Source organism: Girardinichthys multiradiatus, chromosome 20 (genome assembly GCF_021462225.1).
Source record: "Girardinichthys multiradiatus isolate DD_20200921_A chromosome 20, DD_fGirMul_XY1, whole genome shotgun sequence".
In the NCBI taxonomy this organism is placed as follows: Eukaryota; Metazoa; Chordata; class Actinopteri; order Cyprinodontiformes; family Goodeidae; genus Girardinichthys; species Girardinichthys multiradiatus.
Window position 1 is genome coordinate 12956965 of NC_061812.1, and position 22076 is coordinate 12979040.

The 22076-nt window shown below is 37.4% G+C and overlaps 1 protein-coding gene across 11 annotated transcripts in view; it reads left to right on the top strand.

Annotated features, from left to right (window-relative positions):
* LOC124856236 (dedicator of cytokinesis protein 3-like) overlaps positions 1–22076 on the top strand; it is a 233481-nt gene that overhangs the window by 148364 nt on the left and 63041 nt on the right. For all 11 annotated transcript variants that reach the window (XM_047346533.1, XM_047346532.1, XM_047346522.1 and 8 more), the window contains exons 6-10: positions 3146–3294; positions 5035–5119; positions 10306–10347; positions 10914–11068; positions 21693–21774. In XM_047346533.1, coding sequence (XP_047202489.1) covers positions 3146–3294; positions 5035–5119; positions 10306–10347; positions 10914–11068; positions 21693–21774 — 513 coding nt within the window. The remainder of the gene's footprint in view (positions 1–3145; positions 3295–5034; positions 5120–10305; positions 10348–10913; positions 11069–21692; positions 21775–22076) is intronic.

The window sequence follows — 22076 nt, forward strand, 5'->3', positions numbered from 1 at the left end:
AAAGCAATTCTGTGAAGTCCAGATGGTATGTTGGCAACATTTTAAAAGTTGTTGTTTGAGTTATTCACATGGTTTTGTTTCATTGCTTTCTGGACTTCCTGTTTAATTTTCTTGTGTTTTATTCTGTATATTTTCAGGCTTTATTGAACTTCACACCAATATTCATCAATACATCTAGTTTTTTCTGTCCAGCACCTCTGTTTTACTCAACAGCTTACTTCCTTTAGATTGAACTGGCATTGACTTTAAGTGTTATTGTCCTTTTGTATTTTGGATTTGACATTCCTTCTCTATCTGAATGAAATGGTCTTTGAGAGTTGAGTCTACTCATCCCACGTTTGTTTTAATTTGTTTTCTTTACATTGAAATTTGAATTGAAACACTTGTTAAATCAGTTTAAAAGTAAATCTTAGTTTAAATCCAGATGTTTGGAAATAACAATAAAGAACAAATTTTTGTGTTAAAAGTCAACATTATGTCATCCTTTTCTGACCATATTTGACCAAAATGCCATAAAGTACTGCAGTGTGGTTCTATTTTGAAACAATATTTTGAGTTATGATTTACAAAATCTATTTTACTTGAGTGACTTTTGAATCCAATCTAGACTCAAAATGTACACAACCCATAATAATTACATTTAAAAGACAACAAATAGGATTTACGTATATTGTTCAAATGACACACCACAATACAACCTGCAGTATGATGTGATTCAATATGATACAGCTTTGTGAGTGATCGCTCCTTAAATTTTATGTCTGATCAACCATAACCAAATTTAAATGTTTGAAATAGTTACAGATTTAGATGCTTGAAACCCTTTTCAGACATTTTGAGTGAACTTTTAGAATTAGACAGTGATAATGTAGAATTAAAAGAATCAATCGCAATAAACCTTGGCTGCTACAGGATATCTATCTTACACAACAAATGCCCATCCATACTCAAAAGTATATTAAAAGATTAATTATTTTGTCTTCTCTGGTGGAGCTGTGTTATATCTGCTTCCCATTCAATCATTTCATAAGGTTATTTCTGGTTTCTTGTTACCATTTTGCACTGTGACAACTGCATATGAATCTCTAAAGCAGGAACTCTTGTTGTCGTGTTTCCAAGCTAAAGTTCATAGCAACAGCTCCACCTCTACTGCCGCCACATTTATTTAATGGTTCAGAAGACCTCTGTATGTTTGTGATTCCGATTACAGGAAGAATCTTAGATAGAAACATGGAGATATGCCTGGCAACATAATAAACTTCTGGTGCACTGCTCTTTGCTTTTCCCCTGCTGGGTTTACTTCCTGACCTCTGCATATGCTGTTTACATCATGATAAGTACTCATGAATATTTCAACACACAGCTATGAGCAGGTGCAATGAGGAATCACATATGACATTATGTATAGTTGATATTTGTACACAAAGCACAAAATCCTGTAAAGTATAGCACAACTACATATGACTTATATAATGATAATGTTTACTATAGGCTGTTTTGTTTTATACAGTCCATCTTACACTATCTTTCTCTCAATGACAATAAACATGTGTATGTACAATAAAGGTGTGTATGTGTGGTCAATGCACCTGGCTCTCTCCTGTCGATGCAGTTGTCTGCCAAGACCAGAATAGGCGTTTAACCCCACAGCCTACTGTTGAAGGCCTATAGCATAAATTAGAGGACTAATAATAGAAAAAGCTTCTAGGGGGGAGGTACGGGAGTTATGTTCCAGCAGGTGTGAGTTAATTATCTGTGAGTGTGCATGAATTCAGAACTTTATGCACCTAAAACCACTGACCGTGGGAGTCTAATCGTTGCTTGTGAGACCTTGAAGGAATTGATTTATATTTCCATAGCTCAAAGATGCAGGGTTCATTAGAAAGCATTTATTTGCTTATGCATAGGCATGGGCACATATGAGGTTATGATGGTCTAATAGCTTTTAGTAAAAATGGTAATGCAGTATTTGCACATCTTGATACAAAACTGTAAGACATTATTGAGTTGCTTTTATTTAAAAGCAAAAAAGAAACAATTATTCTATACTTCTCATACAAATAATAAATCATTACATTTGATGATGTTGTACATAACATTTATTGATTTTTATACACAAATTTAAGTAAAAATAAAGGATTTCAGTTTTATTTTTTGATCCAAGCTAAAGATTAGGATGATGGCTAGAGGCCTTCCTACCTCTAAGAATTGGTGCTTATTACCACAAAATATATCAAACATCTTATGAATGTTAAACTTGTGCTGTCTCTTCATGATTGCATCGGCATGTACTTTTACACCAATAGTAGCAAGAACCTGCTACAGGTCCCATGGCGACATTTAAGTAATTTTGACTTCCTTTAGCACTTGCGAGCCTGCTTTCAGGGTATACCTCCTTGGATGGCCAGACCTGGGCTTGTTGACTGTTGTTTTTAATGTCCTCCACTTGTACACTCTTTCATATGCAGTAGAATGGCTGATTTTAAATTATTTTGGGACTTCTTTAAGTCCCTTACCAGGCTCATTAGATACTTGTTGCTGAAGTCCTCAGACAGCAAATTGGTCTTTACTCTGATTTCAACAGTCAGCAGAACACCAAACTAAATACCTGCGATTTAAACAGGGCAACACTCTTTCTTTGATGATTATAGATGTTCTCATCACATGGATCTGATGTGATATGCCTATGTTTTATTTTTCAATATGAGGTGGTTTCCAAATGGATCCCTTTCCAGATATAACAAACTTTTAAATACATTTTACAGAAAATGTATAATTACATCTTGTATATAACCTTAGAACAAAACTATGTAACTGAACTATTGTCAAACCCTTGGGTCCAGAAGCCAGGGGATAAGGGAGAAAGTATTGTATTCCAACAGTGAAAAAAACAATAACACTCATCAGCTCACAGAATTGACTGTCAGTAGGAAATCTATCTACATTTTCTAACCTTTTTAGTTTGCAATCATTTCTGCTCATCTACTCAAAGTTAAATGTGAAGCAACTTACAGCTAAACACAATTACCTTCTGTAATTCTTCTGAAATGCATTCACTTGTGAGTTGTTTTAGAACCTGTAGGTTAAATAAATGCAAGAAAGCCTAATCCCTTTATTGAAATCTTTCTTCTTTTCTGTCTATCAGAAACACAAGGTGGATCTGTTCTACAAGGTCCGTCATGTTATGATGGAGCTGATCGACCTGAGGAGGCAGCTGCTGTCCGGTCACCTCACACAGGACCAGAGCAGAGACGTTAAGAGACACATCACCGTCAGACTCGACTGGGGCAACGAGTGAGTAAACATAATTATATTAAAAACACATGCTCTTTTTCACACTTATGCACATAAAAGTGACTTTAGATTTTAAAATCTCCACCCTGAACATCATAAATGATGGAAGTCTTTCTTTCATCACAACTTCTATTTTAGGACAAGCAGTCAGTTCTTCCAGAAGTTTTGATTTAAACTGGTAAACTTTATCAGAACTCAAGTCAGCAGATGAATGTGTCCCCCAATGCCCGCATTTGGCAAGAGAAGGGATTTTCAGAAGCAGGTGATAGAAGGCCATTACCAGTAGTTGAGAAGAGTCATGAGCTCAGTGAAAGGCTGATGAAAAACAGATGGGATGAAGTAAAAACCCCATGTGCCTTCAAATTGACTGAAATTGTGAAAGGGCTTGGAAGTGAGTGACCTGGGACCACTCTAGAAGTTAATGAAAGTTCTGAGATATATATCTATATGTATATCTATATATCAGAAATATATGGGGAAATTGTTTATGTTTTTAGGTGTTATTTCCTACTCCATGGTCTAAAAGTTGTATCCATCCATCCATCCATCCATCCATCCATCCATCCATCCATCCCTATAATGCCCTATAAGCCTGACCACTATTGAGGTAACTTTCGTAAATTCATTGTAAACTTTATTTGTTCTATGTTAAACATGACACATGGAATGAAATGTTGAATCAGGAAAAGTACCGTTTTCTGACCAGAAATGTTTAGGTACTGATAGTTTGTAATCTACATTTAAAGTAAACCAAAATAGCAGCCTTAGGAGAATTTATATCTAAAGACCCATTAAAAACCAGGATACTTTAAAAAAGACTTAGCTTAGAGAATTGTTCCTGGTTGCTGCAGTTAGAAGAAATAATACAGGTGTTTAATTAATGAACAACAATTCAGAGAGTAAGATTTATTCAAATGACTTCCGTTGCAGCTATAATATTTCTTTAAACAAGATAAAACTACCTATTGACTATTTTATTCACACATCAATGCAAACATGGCTCATTAAGCAAACCCAATAGTTTTCTTACCTCAAACATCTTAATGAGTGGCTGCTAATCTTGTTGGGTAGATCAATGTTAATCCAGTTTAAAGCTGGTGGATCTCAGAAAGTAGAGGAGCAGCCCGTGTGATCTATAGACTGAAAGTTTATTCACATTGAGGAGATGGAAATGGCGACACTTTGAAGGTCCTATTGTGAGGTCAATGAGCACTCACACACAGGTATAACATAAGTAATGCCGTATGATTTATATTGCTTTTATCTCAGAACAAACCCTTTACTGTGGCCTTAGTGCGCTCACTCTTTAAAGAAAGTATTAATGATTAATACCATTAGTATATGAAAATATTAATATAGGAAATAAACTATTTAGATATGAAACATTTGATTGTTTAAGCTAAATGTGAAGATTTATAGAGTAATTTTGTTTCTAATGAATTTCAATATTTAATGCATAACCATTTAAGCATACCTCTTAATTAGTAATACACTCATGTCTTGAACTTTTTTAACTACCAAGACATTTGCGCACCATGTCTTTGAGTTTAAGGTCTTTGATTTGCAAACAAAGACGACTCAGTCATGAACAATAATTATTAGAAGACGTTAAAAATCACATTACAAAAAACAGAAGTTTTTGTGCGCATGCTTTGGAGGAGTTTGAAGGTCTGTGTAACTGTCTATACTGAATTTTTTTGTATAATATTTAATCACACTAATAATCCCTTTTTTTTTCAGACACCTGGGTCTGGACTTGGTGCCAAGGAAGGAGTTTGAGATGGTTGATGAGGACCAGATAAGTGTGTCAGACTTGTATAAAATGGTAAGACAGTTGATCTGATCATTAGAACAGGCGTGAATACATCCAAGTTGGAAAAAACGTGGGCCACAAATGGCTACTTTATAGCGATATGTATATACGTTGGCTGCTGCTGAGATCATACATAAACAACTGATGTAACTCTGAACACTTAGAACAACACATTTGCCATATATTCTGTCACATCTCTCACACCAAACACTGTTATTTTTTATGTGGTTAATTTTCTCAGTAGCAGTAAATTTTTTACATTTTTAGGTCGAGCAACGACAAAAATAATCGGGATGTAAATTAGACGGTTAAATATGAGGTTGATGTAGCATTTTGATCTTGTCTAAACGTAAAATCTGCACACTGGGTTAGATTTAAAACTGGATTAGAATTACATTAAAACTTTATTTTCTGGGGCTGCACGGTGGCACAGTTGGTAGCACTGTTGCCTTGCAGCAAGAAGGTCCTGGGTTCAATTCCCAACCGGGGGTCTTTCTGCATGGAGTTTGCATGTTCTCCCCGTGCATGCGTGGGTTCTCACCGGGTACTCCGGCTTCCTCCCACAGTCCAAAGAAATGCCTGTTAGGTTAATTGGTCACTCTAAATTGCCCTTAGGTGTATGAATGAGTGTGTGCATGGTTGTTTGTGTGTTGCCCTGCGATGGACTGGCGACCTGTCCAGGGTGTACCCTGCCTCTCGCCCATAGACTGCTGGAGATAGGCACCGGCTCCCCCGCGACCCACTATGGAATAAGCAGTAGAAAATGACTGACTTTATTTTCCATTTTAAAATTATTGTGCTAATTTAGTTGATTTAACACTCTGGTGTGCTTTTTGCCCCATTTTGCTTGCATGCTGGATTTTTACATTGATTTGAAATTACAGTTCATTGGGAGAGGGAGATTTTGTTTTAACTGTTTTTGCAGAAAGAACACTAGAGTTTGCAAGAAGCCACTAGTCTTTATTAATCAACCCAAGTAGTGAAAATGGAGCAATTTCCACAATCAATATCCTTTACTGCTTTTTCAGACACACGTGATTTCAAACAGTGCTGTCTAATTCTTGTGTAGTGCTCCAATACACGGTATATTTTAAATAAAATGGTTTAAACATTATTTTAATTCCTTCCCATGGTAAAGCTGAACATCTGTTATCTGTGCTCTGGCTATAAATCAGCCACCTGCTGAAATGTTTGGATGTGATTTGATTGTGTCTGCTGCTCAACAACCTCTCACTCTTTCCGATATTTATTTTTCCTCTTTTCTTGGTAAACAAAATACAAGTCACATGTAATCAAACCAACATCTAAATAAAACTTTAATGTAGAAACAGTCAGATGTTTTACCTAGTTGCTAAAATGCTGAATCAACGGCAGTCAATGTGTTATTTATTTATTTATTTTTTGTTTCAAGTTATTGTGCTGTTTAAATGTAACCACACCCATCACAGGGTATAAACTGAAGAGAAAGCTGTTAGTGTGCAGAGTGCAGCCATGTACTGGTGGCTTCAGCAGAATCCTCCAGGCCACTTCAGAACTGTTGATCCAATGATCTTGACTAATGAATAATGTAAAATTACTCACCTGCATCAGTCTGACTAGTTGTGTGGACTTTTCTTGGTCCTGCTCGTAAAACCATTAATCTGAAAATTTTAGCTATTGCTCAGAAACTGTGATGAATTTGGGAGCATTTTCTATAGAAATAAGGTTCTTATTATGGAGCGATAATAATAATAATAATAATTATTATTATTATTATTATTATAGTCCCAACCGTTGCTAAACAGTTTTAAAAATCTTTTAAATCATGTTTCTATTAAAGGTTATGCTGGATCCTGGCATAATAAGGAAATAAGGAATAATGTTATTTATCTACCAAGCCAAACTAGAACTCCTCAGTGACAAACCAAACTTAAAGGTAAACTTATTTTACTTGTTTCTGTTTTAAAATACAGAGCTTATATACTTAAAGGTAAACTTATTTTACTTGTTTCTGTTTAAAAATACAGAGCTTATATTTGAATGATTTTGCTCCATTTGATGTAAGGATAATTAAAAATCAACAAACAGGGAAAATGTTTTTAGTACACAATATAAGTGTGCATAAAGCTATAATCAAAAGCTTTAATGAAACAACAAAGAAATAAATCAAAGTTTTAGATTTCAGATACCATTTCTGAGTCATATTTTGTCATTTTCATGCAGTATGAACAAACTTTAGTTTAGTTTAGTTTTCTCCTTCCCCTATATTCTAGATTTTAATAGAATTGTTCAGCCAAAAGGCGGAGCAGCTGCCTAGCAAGTGTATGATATGCAAACTGGGTCCTGTTTGTAATGACTTTTAAATCTCAGGCTTAAAAAGCCCATCATCTGTTTTGCTAAGATGCTAAGATGTTGAAAATCAATAAAACCAAAGTCTGATCTTGCATTAAAAAAAAAGAAAAAAGAAATATGGACGGTCGGACAGATGGACAGACGAATAGATGAATATATATGGTCCACTAAATCAGTGTCACAGTTTCAGAGCTGTTACAATAAATGGCCTATTACAACATAACCAAGGCTAATAAATGTCGGTGCAGCTGCAGTACCCTTGAAGACTCTTGGTCTTTTAGAGAAACTTCACGTTTTTGCTTGCTTTAAAATAGCTCAGCTGGCCCAGTCAATCAATGATGTTGCTGGAAGTTTTCTGGTCTTGTGTTACTTAGAGACTGATCTGAAAGTAAGAGAAAAGGATTGAAAGGTGTATAGACATTGAAAGGAATCTGGAGAGAACTAAACATATGGAGATTAAACACCACGTTACAGTCTTTACAGTGTTTTAGAATGAGAAAGGCCTTGATTTCAGGCATCTTCAACACTTTATTGTATTTCTTTGTTCCGAGCATATAATAAGCAACAAAAAAGAAAAGTTGTGTTGGTTCCAGCTAAAATTTCCCAAATTTCAGTTTGCATGTAAAACTAGAGACTATTTGGGTTCTTGAGTATTAGAGCATAGAGAATGAAGCTATTAAAAGAGATATTTTGGTTGCTATTTAAGAAATTAAATATACAAAGTATAAAACTTAATAATAAAAGTTAATTCTTTAATATTCTTTTCTTTTTTTTTTTTTTTTTTAACCGTGTCCTGTCCCACAGAGTCTCACTCAGAATTGTTCTCTGCTTTCGGATTATTTCAGTTGTTACGGACACGACAGAAATGAAAAGGAAAAAAAAAGAAGCACAAAAGAGAGAGAGGTGGGGCAAAAAGGAAAAAGGGGGGAGAAGGAGGAAAGAAGGAAGGATGAAGAGAATACAAGATAACACCATGCCTGCTTCTACACCTGCAGAAATGTTCCTATTAACAGATTTTTTTTTACCAAAAATCGCATGGTACTTATGAATGCAAGATGTATTAAGTGGTAAATGCGGCTCAATATAGAACATTTGTGTATCTGTTAACACCTGAATCTAAACACCTGTGGGTCTGTGTGTGAGCGCACTTGTGAATACAAGGTTTCTCCATAAAAATATGCAATATCGAGTGTGAGGAGCCAGAGATCTGCCCCCCAGGACCCTGGACAGATACAGAGGAAATCTGAGCCACAGACGTCCAAAGCCCCCCAGAGCATAGGAACCCCAGGAGAACCACCGCTGGCACCACCGAAACCCCCCCAGAGAAGAGCAGGGTAGAGTCCCAGGGGAACCACCCAGCAGCCACAGTGCAGAAGCCCCAGGGAGCTGCACCAATGAGCCCACAGGCCCCGTCGGCAGCCGTCTACGCCTAAGCAGCCATGGACCCAGAGACCCGAGACCCCGAGACGTATCACTTCCCAAGCAGAGGCTCGACAGAGCCCACGGGTCCAGGCCCCAGCATGCAGCCACCTGTAGTGAGCCAGCAGACACCAAAGCACCCAGCCCCGGACACCAAGAACCACAAGTACATCGGCGGGCAGAGACACCAACTACCGGCAGGTAGTGTGGCGGGGAGGAAATAGTTTGATGGGGGGCCTAAACTGATCCAGGAGAGGGAGCAGCCCAAGACCCAACATGACACAAAAAACAGGCACACAAAGTCACAATCACACATTCCCACCCTCATGCATACACATAAAAACACATACACCCATCTATCCAATGTAAAGACAAAGCACAATGGACGTCGTACACTCAGTCACACTCCCCATAAATACTATATAATCCCAGGTCAACCCCGGGGGCAACCAGCCACGGACCCAGGAGGTGGTCCCCTTCCCTCCGGGGGTGGAGACAGGCAGGCCGCCTCACCTGAACCTGGTCCGTGTTAGCCAGGGCTCGTGCCTGAACCTGAGCAACCCCGGCCTGGACCCCGACCCCCCACACCACCGACCCCAGTCCCCAACGACCTCCATCCTCATCCAGAGAGGGGGCCATGTACAAAAGAGAGGTTGCAACCAGAGCCGCCACAGAATGAAATATTCCCAACCCCCCAATGAATTTCGATCCTAACCCCATGAGCCCCCCACCCCCAATGAACCCCAACATGCATTTCCTCACAGGGCCACCCCACACCAGGACACAGATATTGAAAATTCTTTAATATTCTTGCTAGTTTAGTTTTAAATGACTTATAAGCACATAGTTAAAGAGGTAACTGGCACTATTTGAAAAGAAGTCAAAAAGTGTGTTTTTGTTGTGCCGCTTTGCCATGAGCACCAATAAAATTGTATGTCTCTGTTATCAGTATCAGTTTTAGTAAGCAATCCACTCTGATTCATTTCAAACTTAGTTTTAAGATAAAACAAGAGAAAGTGTAGCAGACTGCTGTTGGTTTCTCTCAGGTTGGAATAATTAGAGCTGTCTTGTCACTAACGGTCCTGACTCTCATTCATCAAACATGGTTTGACTTATTGCTTCCCCTCTACTCAAAGAACCACTTGACAAATTAAGGAGACAAGTTGGAGTAATGAGCCTCAGGGGTATTAAAATATTTTCATCATCTGAGGGAATGAATGTAGAGGAGAAGGAAGGGAGAGAACCAGGGTTGGAAGAAAGCAGATAAAAAAAAGAAGTAGAACACAGAAGGAGATGAAGAGAAAATGAATAGGGAAGAAAAAAGGAATGAAGGCACACCATGTTCAGTTGTATGTGTGGTATGGAGAATGGTGATTTTATGAAAAAGGATAGCAGAAGAGTAAGCCATGAAAGCAGAAAAAGACGTGATGTATTTTGTCTTTTTACAGCATCTGTCCAGCAGACACAGCCTCCAGCAGAGCATCACACAGGTAGTGTTTCAGTCACTGTCCATGTGAAGTTCAAAGTCTTGGATTCCGCAAATAATACAGAGCTGCCCATTCGTTGTTTGGTTTTGTAAGATCCTTTTATGTTTGCATCCAATCCATAAAGTGATAAGTTAAAACTAAGGCTGCACTGCATTAGAAAACCATACAGTTACAGTCTTGCTTTAATATTAGGGTGATGATATCAGTTGCAAAGAAAATGTTCCAAATTGTTCCAATGCCTTTGGTCATCCAAGGGCTTTTGAAATTTGCCTGCTCTCATCTAAATCAGATATTGTTAGTCAAACTCAATCTAATAGGCCATAATGTGGATGTGTATAACATACATACATGCTTAACCAAATAGTACAATGCAAGCAGTCCTTTACACACTAATCGGTTTCATCAGTGGAACAGCCAATAGACATGTAAATAAGAGGTTTAAAAAAAAAGTGATGAAACAGTTTAAACTTTCACAGATAAGCACCAGATGGAGGCATTAAATTATGTACATGCACCAGATCCTGAAATGAATAAAGAAACATTTGTTATCTTATTTTGTTGTTTTTCAGGGTGAGAATAGTCGGCAGAGACATGGAGAACCTTGCAGGGTTCCTTTACCACACCACCTACTGGTCAACCTAAAGAGCTTCACCTACAACAGCATCGGGGAGGACACAGATATATTTTTCGCTCTGTATGATCTGAGGGAGGGGAAGACTATCAGGTATATGCACACAATATATAAATGTAAAATGTTTCCGTTTTGTCTGTAGGGTTTTTTGCAATTGTTGTGTTTGTTTTATTATTTTTAAATGGAGTATTGACTTGGTTGGTGAGGCCATTAAGAGTTATATTAAATCAGTGATTATTGCTTGGATGTGAGACATCCTAATTTCTATAGATTTCTGCTTAGTGGAGTGCTCCTTCCTGTGGTAATTTAGCTAAATGATTTGCTCCTAAACCCATGACATATGATTTACTTTGAAATGGACCCAAATTAATTAGTGTGAATGAAAGATTAGTCAAAATGACCCTGAAGTGTGTGTGTGTGTGTGTGTGTGTCACTATTCAAATGACTGATGGGCTAAGACACTGAATACAAACTAAACATATGGTATTGTTATGTTATAGCAAGCCATTTATCAGTTTTGTAAAAGCCCCCAAAGACACGGGTTTTAAAGGTCACTCACTGGAGTGGATCGGGTGGATCTGATACTGGAATGGGAGCTGACTGCTGAGAAAACCCTAATTTCTTTATTAAAGTTTTAATTCAGGTGAGTTAAACTAGGGAGGAAATATCCATTAGTCCTTTGTGTGAGAATCCAAAAGGTCGTTCATGCATAAGATTGTTTCACTGATTTAACTTTAAGCGAGCCCCATTTCCTTCACAGAATTATTCCTGTTATTGTATGCATTAATGTGATTTCTGGGAAAATTTGCTAAAGTTATTCAGCTCAGTGTTAAGAAGGTGTTGTAAACTTCTCAGAATGTTGTAATGTCTTTATTAATATCAAAAACTTTTCAATCTCCTTACATGAAGCAAAATGCAAATTATTCAGGAAACATGCAAAGCTTTAAAGGGATTTTCTGTGTCTAAATTAGATCATTTTTAAGAGTTACTACAGTCAAATCATAAAGTGACACAACATGGTTTTGGTTGATAAAGCATGATTCTCATAATATTACATTTTGACATGAAAAGCAATATATTGCCAGACCCTTTTAATCCATTATAAGATTGCTTATTGGACACATAGCATGTAAAAACACTTGAATTGCAATGATTCAAAGAAAGCTGGATTAACAGAATACTTAAAAAAGCTAAAGCAGGAAAGATAGTAGCCCCAACCATAATATGCACAAGATGGAGAGGTCCTGAAATCAGTCATGCTCACAAAAACAGGGCTGCCAGTAATTCCCAAGTCATCTAATAAATAAATAAAATAAAATAAATCAACAAAACAGCATGCTCCGACAGTACTGAGAAGAGAAAATGAGAAACATTTCCCATGCTAAGTGTAAAAACCATAATGAACTCCATTGTTGTCTGCATTCAGACAACTTATCCTTTTCTCCCACCTTGCACTGTTGTGCTCTTTCCCATCATCCACCCCTCCCTCCTTCATATCTACTTAATAAAGTAGAATAAGTAATAGCAAGTGGCCACACAAAGCTTGTCGTTAATAATACATTATCCCCACCTCTCTCCTACCTTCCTAATGAATGACCATCAGTTATACAGTTATCTGCTAACAGATGAATAATAGTTAACGTCAATAAAGAGGCTGATGTAGGCCAAATGTGATGGCATGACTGTGGATGTGTGATAACTGCGTGTCTGTCTCTGCAGAGAGGACAATATCAGTCCATTATTGAAATAAATAGGGGCTCAACAAGCACTCATCATCTTTTTGCTCATTTGATTCCACACATTACTGAAAACAAGCTCAAAGGTTCTGCCCTCTCATCACAAACACACAGCTGAGCCCACAAATATTTTTGACCTTGAGAGCCTAATTTGAGTGTCTGTTCTGACTCAGCATCTGCGGCTAATGGTTGGACCTGCTCCTTTGAGGTGCTCAGATGAGAGAGATGTTGAAGGAGATGAGAGGTCATTGTTGTCTTTCTCTCCAAAACATCCTGAGGCCATTAAATCCAACTCACCCACAGAGACCGCTTCTCTATCAAAGCTGTTGTGCCTATGAAAGTATTTAGGCAACTAAAACTCCTGTCTCAGAAGCTTTATTTGCCAACTTTGTGAACACAAACAAGGAACCAGACCTTTTAGAATATAAATATATAAAAAGGGAAGGAAACGTTTTTTGTAAATATGTATATAAACAATGTTGTTTTTTTTTAACAAAAGAGGAAGACAAGGTTGAATTAGTGCAAATATTCATGGTATCGGTCTGGGCACTCTGACTGTTAAGTATTCATCAGAGAAACAGCCTGGGGGAAGACAGCTGGTTTTTGCAAATAGTGCTCTGTAGGGCCGACCTGAAGGTGAAAGTTGAAACAGTTTGTGTCAGGTCTGCAGAGATTTTAGCGGTCCTCTCTGCAGACCTAATTGTTCATTATTGTTTAGACCTGTCCAGTTTTGTGGATGAGCCAAACCACACAATACTGGACAAAGAAAGGACAGACTGGATAATGGCAGTGTAGAAGATGACCAGCAGCTCCTATGGAAGGTTGTACTTCTTGAGTTGCCGCAGGAAATACAGTGTCTGCTGGGCCTTCTTCCGAACATTGTCTATTTGTGAGGATCATTTCAGGCCTTGAGAAAGGCTGGTTCCAAGGACAGAGTAGACACAGCGTTGTTGAGGATGGTAAAGACAGGGAATATGGGGTGTATTATGTGGAAGCTTGAGTGGGTTAAGCCCCAGGTGGTTTTGACTGCTCCAGTGGACCAGCAGATCCACCATGCAGAAAGAGGAAGAGTGGAGAGAGAACACACCCCTGGGAGGTGCCAGTGCTGATGGTTCTTGTGTGGAAGAAGACACTTATGAGTCCCATCGCCTGCTGAAGGCTGGTGATCCACTGACTGGTGAAGGCTGGCACTGTGAGGTGGGTGAGCTTCTGGTGGAAGATGTCTGGGTTGATGGTGTTGAAGGCCGAGCTGAAGTCCACAAACCTGGCGTACGTCCCTGGGTGGTCGAGGTGGTGCAGGATGAAGTGTGGTCCTAAGTTGACCGCATCATCTGCCAACCTGTTTTCCCAGTAAACAAATTGCATAGGGGTCCAGTAACGGGCCTGTGATGTCCTTCAGATGCTTCAACACCAGTCGCTCGAATGATTCCATGACCACAGACATCAGAATGAGAGACCTATAGTCATATATCCCCATGATGGTGCGTTTCATGGGGACCAGGATGATGGTGGAAAGCTTAAAGCAGAAGGGAACCTCACACAGCTCCAAAAAACATGTTGAAGATCTGAGTGAAGATGGGGGCCAGTGGGTCAGTGCACACTCTCAGGCAAGAGGAGACATTGTCAGGTCTTGGAGCTCTCCTTGTCTTTTGACAATGAAAAAGCCTATTTACATCTTCCTCAGAGATTTTAAGTCCAGACGGTTGGTCTGAGGAGAGGATGGCGGTTGGTGCATGGGAAGCTTTTGTTTCCGAGTGAGATGTTGAGAGTTGTGTCCATTTGTTTTTGTCACTCACTGCCGGCAGTATCCCAGTATAACTTAGCTATATGCTGAGTTTTGTCCTTTAGATTATTTTTCTCTTTTCTTTTGTCTCCTTCCTCAAAACAATCCCTGTGTTTCATATGTTAGGAGAAGGAATACATCTTCAGGGAACAGATCTGCTGCCTGTCTTTAATAATGAAGGAGAAGGAAAGTTTTTATGGAAATCATCTGTTAGATAATTTATTTCTATTTTAGTAATTTAGTAGACTTTGGAGACTAATGTAACTGTGTAATTTTGCAACTTTTAATTCATCTCCTTCAAACTTTTTTGTAATTTTCCTACTAATTGCATTTTGTTTTCACATTGCTTTTTCCATTATGTGTAAGAAGCATAATTTAGTGTATTTCACAGTGATTTTATGTGTTATACCAACACAAGTAGCACATAATTGTAAATGATTTGGAGGCATGGCTTTCCTCAGGTTGAACCCTGCTCTGTGAGAGGTTCAAAGTTTGGTTTGTTGTTTACAACCTAACTCTGCTCTTAACTTTTGCACAACATTTCCACAGCTTTATCCCTAACCTGCTGTGTCCCTTGGTCTTCATCATGCTGTTTGTTTACTGATGTTCTCTAACATAGCTGGATTCATATAGTGATTAAAGTGCATACAAGTGAATTTTATTTGTTCATTGGGCGAGTTCTTAAAGGAAAATGCTTGGTTTCATTTCCATTTCGCAGTTATCTGCTACTTTGTGTTGGTCTATCACATAAACCCCCAGTAAAATACACTAACATTTATGGTTGCAACAATAAATAAAGGTGACAAGGTTCAAAGAGTATAAATACATTTTGCATGACAGCGTAACAAGTAATTCTGTTTTATCTGTTTTTCAATTAAAAATGAAAAACTTGAGACTTTACATTTCATTTTGACAACAGACACTTCTCTGACTCCTGGCTTTTTAAAACTTTAAAACGTGTGATTCAGATGAGCCCAAATATTTCTGTCTCATCCTCTTTTCATTAATTATTTTTAATCAGAAGCCCTGTTACACCAGTGTGGTTTTTTTTTTCCAACAAATGCCTGTTATCTCCAAATATGTCATATGGTGGAAACAGTCTTTGAGGGAGTCACCTAAATGTCTATATTTCTGTAAATGTATGTAGTCACACGTTGAGGCTGTGCAGAATCTCCCACTGTATTGTAATTTGGTGAAATCAGGCATTAATTCTTGAAATGAGATTAAACTGGCTCATTGGACTCAGGTACACTGAGCTAATTGAGGCAGTTTGTGTGTAAAGTATTTCCACTTTTTTGAATAGATTATTGTAAAGTCAGCTCATTTATTTGTATCATGTGGTTCCTTCCTAATAACATACTACAGGAAATCAACCTGCTAGTTTTTGATTCCTTTACTTAAGATGTATAAAATATGATGATGTCAAAAATACTGTGTTCTGTATTGTAGGAATATTCTTGGCAAGTTTAACATTATGTACAAAACAGAATAATTAATTTTTTTCAGATTTCATTTGCACATAGGAGTATTACATAGGAGGTCTTTGTGTGCTTAAAGGGGTTTATAGATTTCCCGAGAGTGGACAAGTTCATCCCAGGTGAGCAGTTTGGAAAGACTAAATCTTAAATATGGAGCTCCACTTATAATTGATGTTGAGCATTGTCAATGTTTCTGCTGTATTGAAAATATAAAACTTTCTAAACTTCAGAATTTTTCCACATTTTATCACGTAACAGCGAAAGAACATACATTTATTTTATTGGTATTATATGTGACAGAACAACACAATGTAGTGTGTAAATGTGAAGTGAAAGGAAAATTATGCATAGTTTTCCATTTGTTTTCCACATGTATTTATTCTCAGTATAAATCCAACTGTCCTTGTGGAGCTTCTAAAGGTTTGTTAGAGAACATTTGTAAACCAACAGAATCATAAAGAACAAGGAGCTCAGCACACAGGTCAGGGTCGTACAAAAACATACCAAATTTTCAGGCAACAACTGCAGATTGAAGGGTATGGCACAACTGCTAACCTATCAAGAAATAGCTGTCAGGAGGGACATGTTATCTCCGGAGGAGCTGCAGAGATTCACAGCTTAGGTGGAATAATCTGTCAGAACAAGACAAAATGGTTGGATTAAACAAAGTCAAAACCTAAATCCAAGAGTTGAACTGGCAAAAATTTAAAAATGATGTTCGCAGATGCTGCCTATTTGATCTGAGTGACGCTGAGTTATTTTGAAAACGATCAAAGTTTCTGTTTCTAGATTTACTGGGAGAGTCTTACCGCTAAAGACTTGCAGCTACAATTGCATAAAATGCTTGCCACGCTTTAACGATTTTTATTTTTTAAAAGAAATTAAAATCATGCATCCTTCTCCACCCGCTTCACAGTCATTTACCACTTTTGTCTATGATAAGATATTCCATAAAAGATACAGTAACATTTCTGGGTGTGAGATTTAAAAGGTTTATGTGGTAATAATAAAAGTCAGTGAATTGTAATATCATGCACATTTAAATAAAAATTATTTTCTTGATAAATATGAGGTAAACTTTTCGTATCATCCTGTAGACCATATGTGTCATGAGGTTAGTCTACAGATGAAGTTTATTTAAAGGAAGCCTGGCAGTGGTTTATATGCATACCCATGAATATTGCGTGTATGTGTTTGCCTATTGGTGCCTCTCTGAGCACAGCGAGTATGCATCTGATTTCATGCATCCATGCGTTATTCTGCAGTGCAATACCCTCTTTTTATATGAGAGTGAGTGTGTATTTGTACATTCACGCTTGAGTTCTCCTGTTTGCATGCTTTATGTATGTGTGTCACAGACGCACTATACTGTACAAAATATGTTAAAGATGGTTACCTTCTATATATAACTTTAGAAATGTATTTAGTGTTGTCTTGCTTGTCTGGTGCTTATTTTGGCCACACTGCAGTAAATTTTTAAATCAATAAACATCCACCAACAACACAGGAGCAAAGATTGACTGTATCTCAGTCTTTCTTCACGCCTTATCACACCCTATTTCCCACCTACCACAAACCCACACAGCAGTCCCTCTCGCCTACTGTTTATGGAAAAGACATATTTATTTTCTGGTATTTGTTTAGGCTGCAGTATCACTGGGGGAATGGAATAAATTGTTTCAGTTTAAAGACAACACAGTGTTTGTTGTGGGAATTTGTTGGTCCTCTTGGTGTTTGCAGGAAACTCTGACTTTCAACGTTAACAGTAACCTGAGTGGTGTTTGTTTATAATGGTGTTCTTTAATAATAAAGAGAACATGAAAATATTTTTTTCTGTGTTGAGATGTCGTTTTCAGTGGGCTGGGCTGTTTTTGTGTTTATGGTGAAGTTTAATTGCCCAAACATCTCTAAGGATTTAATGCATAAATGTGCAGTGAGATTTGAACATTCTCTAGAAGTTTTTGCTGACTCACAAACTCAGACATATACCTAAATTAACAACGATGTTTATTACCCTGAATTCATTAAGATTTTTTTGTGCTAATAGCAGTAATTTGGACCTCTGAGAACTGATTATGAGAATATTTAATTAATGGTTTATTATATTTATATTTGGTTTGGTTTATTTATAAATCACCAACAAATAAGATCATATTATGTTGCCTCATAGGAAAATTATTTATAGTCCTAATTGTAATCAATGTAAAATGTTGACCAATTTGTTCTGATTAAATAAAACCATTAAGGCAATAGTGCTATCCACTGTGCTCGTGGGCTGTCCACAATGTAAACCAATATACTCAGACTCAAGTCTCAACTCAAAGATAAATATTCCAATTTAACCTATTTGCACAACAATTAATAGATTTTCAAAGTTGGACCGTATAAAATGAAAAAAATGTTTCAGGTAACTTGTTCTGTCAGAGTTTCTTGCTTCTGTTTTCCCATTAAAGGTCCTTTTAACTCTAAAATATCACCCTGTCCATGCTGAAACCATAATTCTCACAGCATAATCCTGCCACCGCCATGTTTTACTGTAGGGATGATAAAGGGTGTTAGTTTTCCACCACAGATTGCCTTTTGCATGTGGGCCAAAAATATTACATTTTGGAATATGATCAGAGCACCATTTTCAATTTGTTTTGCCCTCTTTATGGTTGGTGGCAAACTACAAATGGGACTTCTAATGGCTCTCTTTTAACAGTGGCTTTCTTCTTGCCACTCTTACATACGGACCAGATTTGTGGAGCGCACGACTAATAGTTGTGGTCTGTTGGGTCTGTTGTCTGCTTCTCTGATTATTGCTGTCCTCGTCAACCATGACAGTTTATCTGGACACTTGTGCTTGGTAGGTTTGCTGTTAAGCCATGCTCTTTCCAATTTCAGATGAGCGATTGCTCCCAGAGATGTTTAGAAATCGGTTTATCGTTTTATAACAAGCTCTTTATGTTTTATTACTTTGTCTTTAAAATGCTGTTTCTTCACAAATGTTCTCAAACAAGCATCGAATGCCATAACAGAATTGTTGCATTTATTTAAAAATAAGTGCAAACAGGTGGATTCTATTTAATAATTAGTTAATGTTTGAAGGCAAGTGGTTACACTGGATTTTATTTAGAGAAAACAGAGTAAAGGGGGCTGTATACAAATTCAAGCCAAACATTTTATTAGTTTACTTACAAGAAAGAAAAACGAGGTATCGTTTTTATCATCTTTTATAATTATGCTATACTTTGTGTTGGATATATTACATAACATCCCAATAAACACGTTGATGTTTGTGGGTGCAACTTAACCATATTAGAAAAAGGGGTATGTATATTTTTGCAAGGCACAGTAGTTCATTGTCAGATGTTGATTATATTCTTTACTGCTGCCCAGCTTTGTTTCTAATTTAATTCAGCTTTGTGTTTGTTTACTTCTCAGTTGGCGTTATCTCTGCTTATCCAAAGCTTTTGGTTTTGTTTATAAAGATTATAGTTTAATTACCGACCTGCCTTCTGCCAAACCAAGAAAAAATGTGGGCTCTCTTCTGACCTATTTTTTTAGCTCACAGACCCAAATGTCCAAGAAAAAAACGTATTACTATTTGCCAAATGCTACGTTTTTGGCTGTCACGTTAAAATTGTGCCTCTTACCTTAATGTGTACAAGTACGAGTACCTTAATGTGATTTTGGTAGTTTTTTTGTGTCTGTTTTATGTCAATTTTATTCTCCTTGCAACTGAGTCAGTAATGTTTATATAGGTTTATATCTGAACATTATGATGATTGCACTAAATGTTAACAAAAGTTTGCTAATGTGACAAATAACATTCATTCATCTGTTGGCCACATATTGATCTTTGCCTGGTCATGGGGGCCTGGTACCTATCTTCAGCTGCCATTGGACAAGACGCAGCACACCCTGGACCGGTTTCCAGTCCATCACAGAGACTCACAGGACAAACAACCAGCACACATACTCTCATACCTAGGGGCAATTTTAGAGTAACCAACTAAAAAATCATTCAACCTAACAGTCATGCTTTTGGATTGTGGGAGGAAAACCAATTACCTGGAGAGAACCCACACATACGTGCACAGGGAAAACATGCAAACTCCACACAAAAACTAAGAATTTTTTTTTGTTGGTCCAGCATATGAAATGCCAATTTAAGGCATCCAAGTTTGTGGTGGGAAGACAACTAATGTGCAAAAGTTTAATGAGTATGAAAACTTTAGCAAATCAATGTAACTGCCGTATTATCTGGAAATTTCCTGAAAAGCGCATGGTGACCTTTTCACCTTTGTAACACAATGCAGTCAAGTTTGGTTTATTATTCAAATTGATTAAAATATTTTCTGTCAAAGGACACCTAGATGATTCCATCGAGTCACTTGTAGCATTTACACCTCCTGTACAAACATGTAGGAGCACTCCCCTGTAAACAAATATTGCAAAATACTGAAAAACTCCCGCTGTTGCACCCTAATCAGCTGGTAAACTCAAAACATCTGGAAAGTTTTCCTGAGCCTCTGAATTTTCTCTTAGTCTGGGTCAATTGGCTACACAATCATGGGGAATTCACAAGGTGTGCCCGTAGACCAGTGGAGATAGACACCAGCTCCCCCGCGACCCTGTACGTAAGAAGCGGGCATAGATAATGGATGCATTGACTTTACAACTCCCCACACCGCCTAATGTATGAATACTTCCTTTAATGACCCTCGTATCACAGTTCTTGATTAGTCAGCAAACTCTGGTGACCTAAACTCCACAGAGAACCTTTGCAGCATTGTTAAGATGAAGATGAGAGATACCAGAGCCAACAATGCAGATGAGTTAAAGGGCCCTATTAAAGTAACCTGGAATTTGTTAATACCTCAGCAGAGCCACAGGCTGACCACCTCCATGGCACGCTGCAGCAGTGCAATAATTATTGCAAAACAAATTAGGTAGGCCCACACGTCTGTATTAAAAATTATTTTTTATTTGTTTCATCTTAACTGTAAAAAATAATTTTGGATGTAAGCCAAAATCAACAAGTTTCACTTTTTGAATGGAATTATTCAAATGTATCTAATTCTCAACGAAATAGTAACTTATTGAGATATGTGTCACAATCAAACCAATAAATTAATCAAATATAAGCGAATAAATGAATGCTTGACATTGTGTTTTAAATGCCTGAGTTTTTCTGTATAAATCTCAGGAACAATCATAGTGCAAAATCATATGTCAGTGAAGACACATCTCTTCATATTTACAGAATAAAGACACATGTACATGATTTCATAGAAAAAACAGACTGTGTTTCTTTTTTCCTGGCTAAAATGCCTGTTTTAAGAGTTTCTTTGCTTGTGATGCACCAGAGCAAGCTGAGATAACACATCTCTGTCAAAACTCAGCCATTGAAGACACTGAGTACGCGCATCAGGGGAGTCTCATCTGAGCTCCTTTATATTCGAGTTATGTTCAGAAGGATATGCAGATGAGAAGTTGCAGCAAAGTCTGTCTTGATGATATTTTGCTAATATGATTTACATCTCATCAAAAAACATGATTAAACACCTTTTCATAAAAGGCTTAATGTGTTCCGAATTAACTTTCTAGTCCTCACAGCTTTGATTTGTGCTCCTTTTATGACTGAGATCAGACATGTAGCAACCTCCCAGCAGGTGTCTGAAAACCAGAGTCTCAGAAACATTACAACTTAAACCTTTGATTGTGTTTTTCAGCGAGAAGTTTATGGTGAGACTAAACAAGAATGGAGGACCGAAGAATCCGGAGAAGGTGGACCGGCTTTGTGCACTTTTCACGGTAACCAGGATGAACACATGTAAACAACATGTACTGAATTTTGTTGCCTTTTCAAAAAGAACACATCTGAAAAACTAATACAGAATGATAAAAGTAAGGTTGCATTGCCCCCTATTGAAGTGTCTGCCATAATTAAAAGACGAAGTTATGAGAGATGGATTTTTTTTGTGTAATATTATGAAATAAATAAAAAATGCGACATTGGATTTGGTCAAAGATTTTGAGTATCTAATTAATACTGGATATTACATGATACTCAAAACTATTAAACTGCTGGAGCATATTTACTCATGTACTTTGCT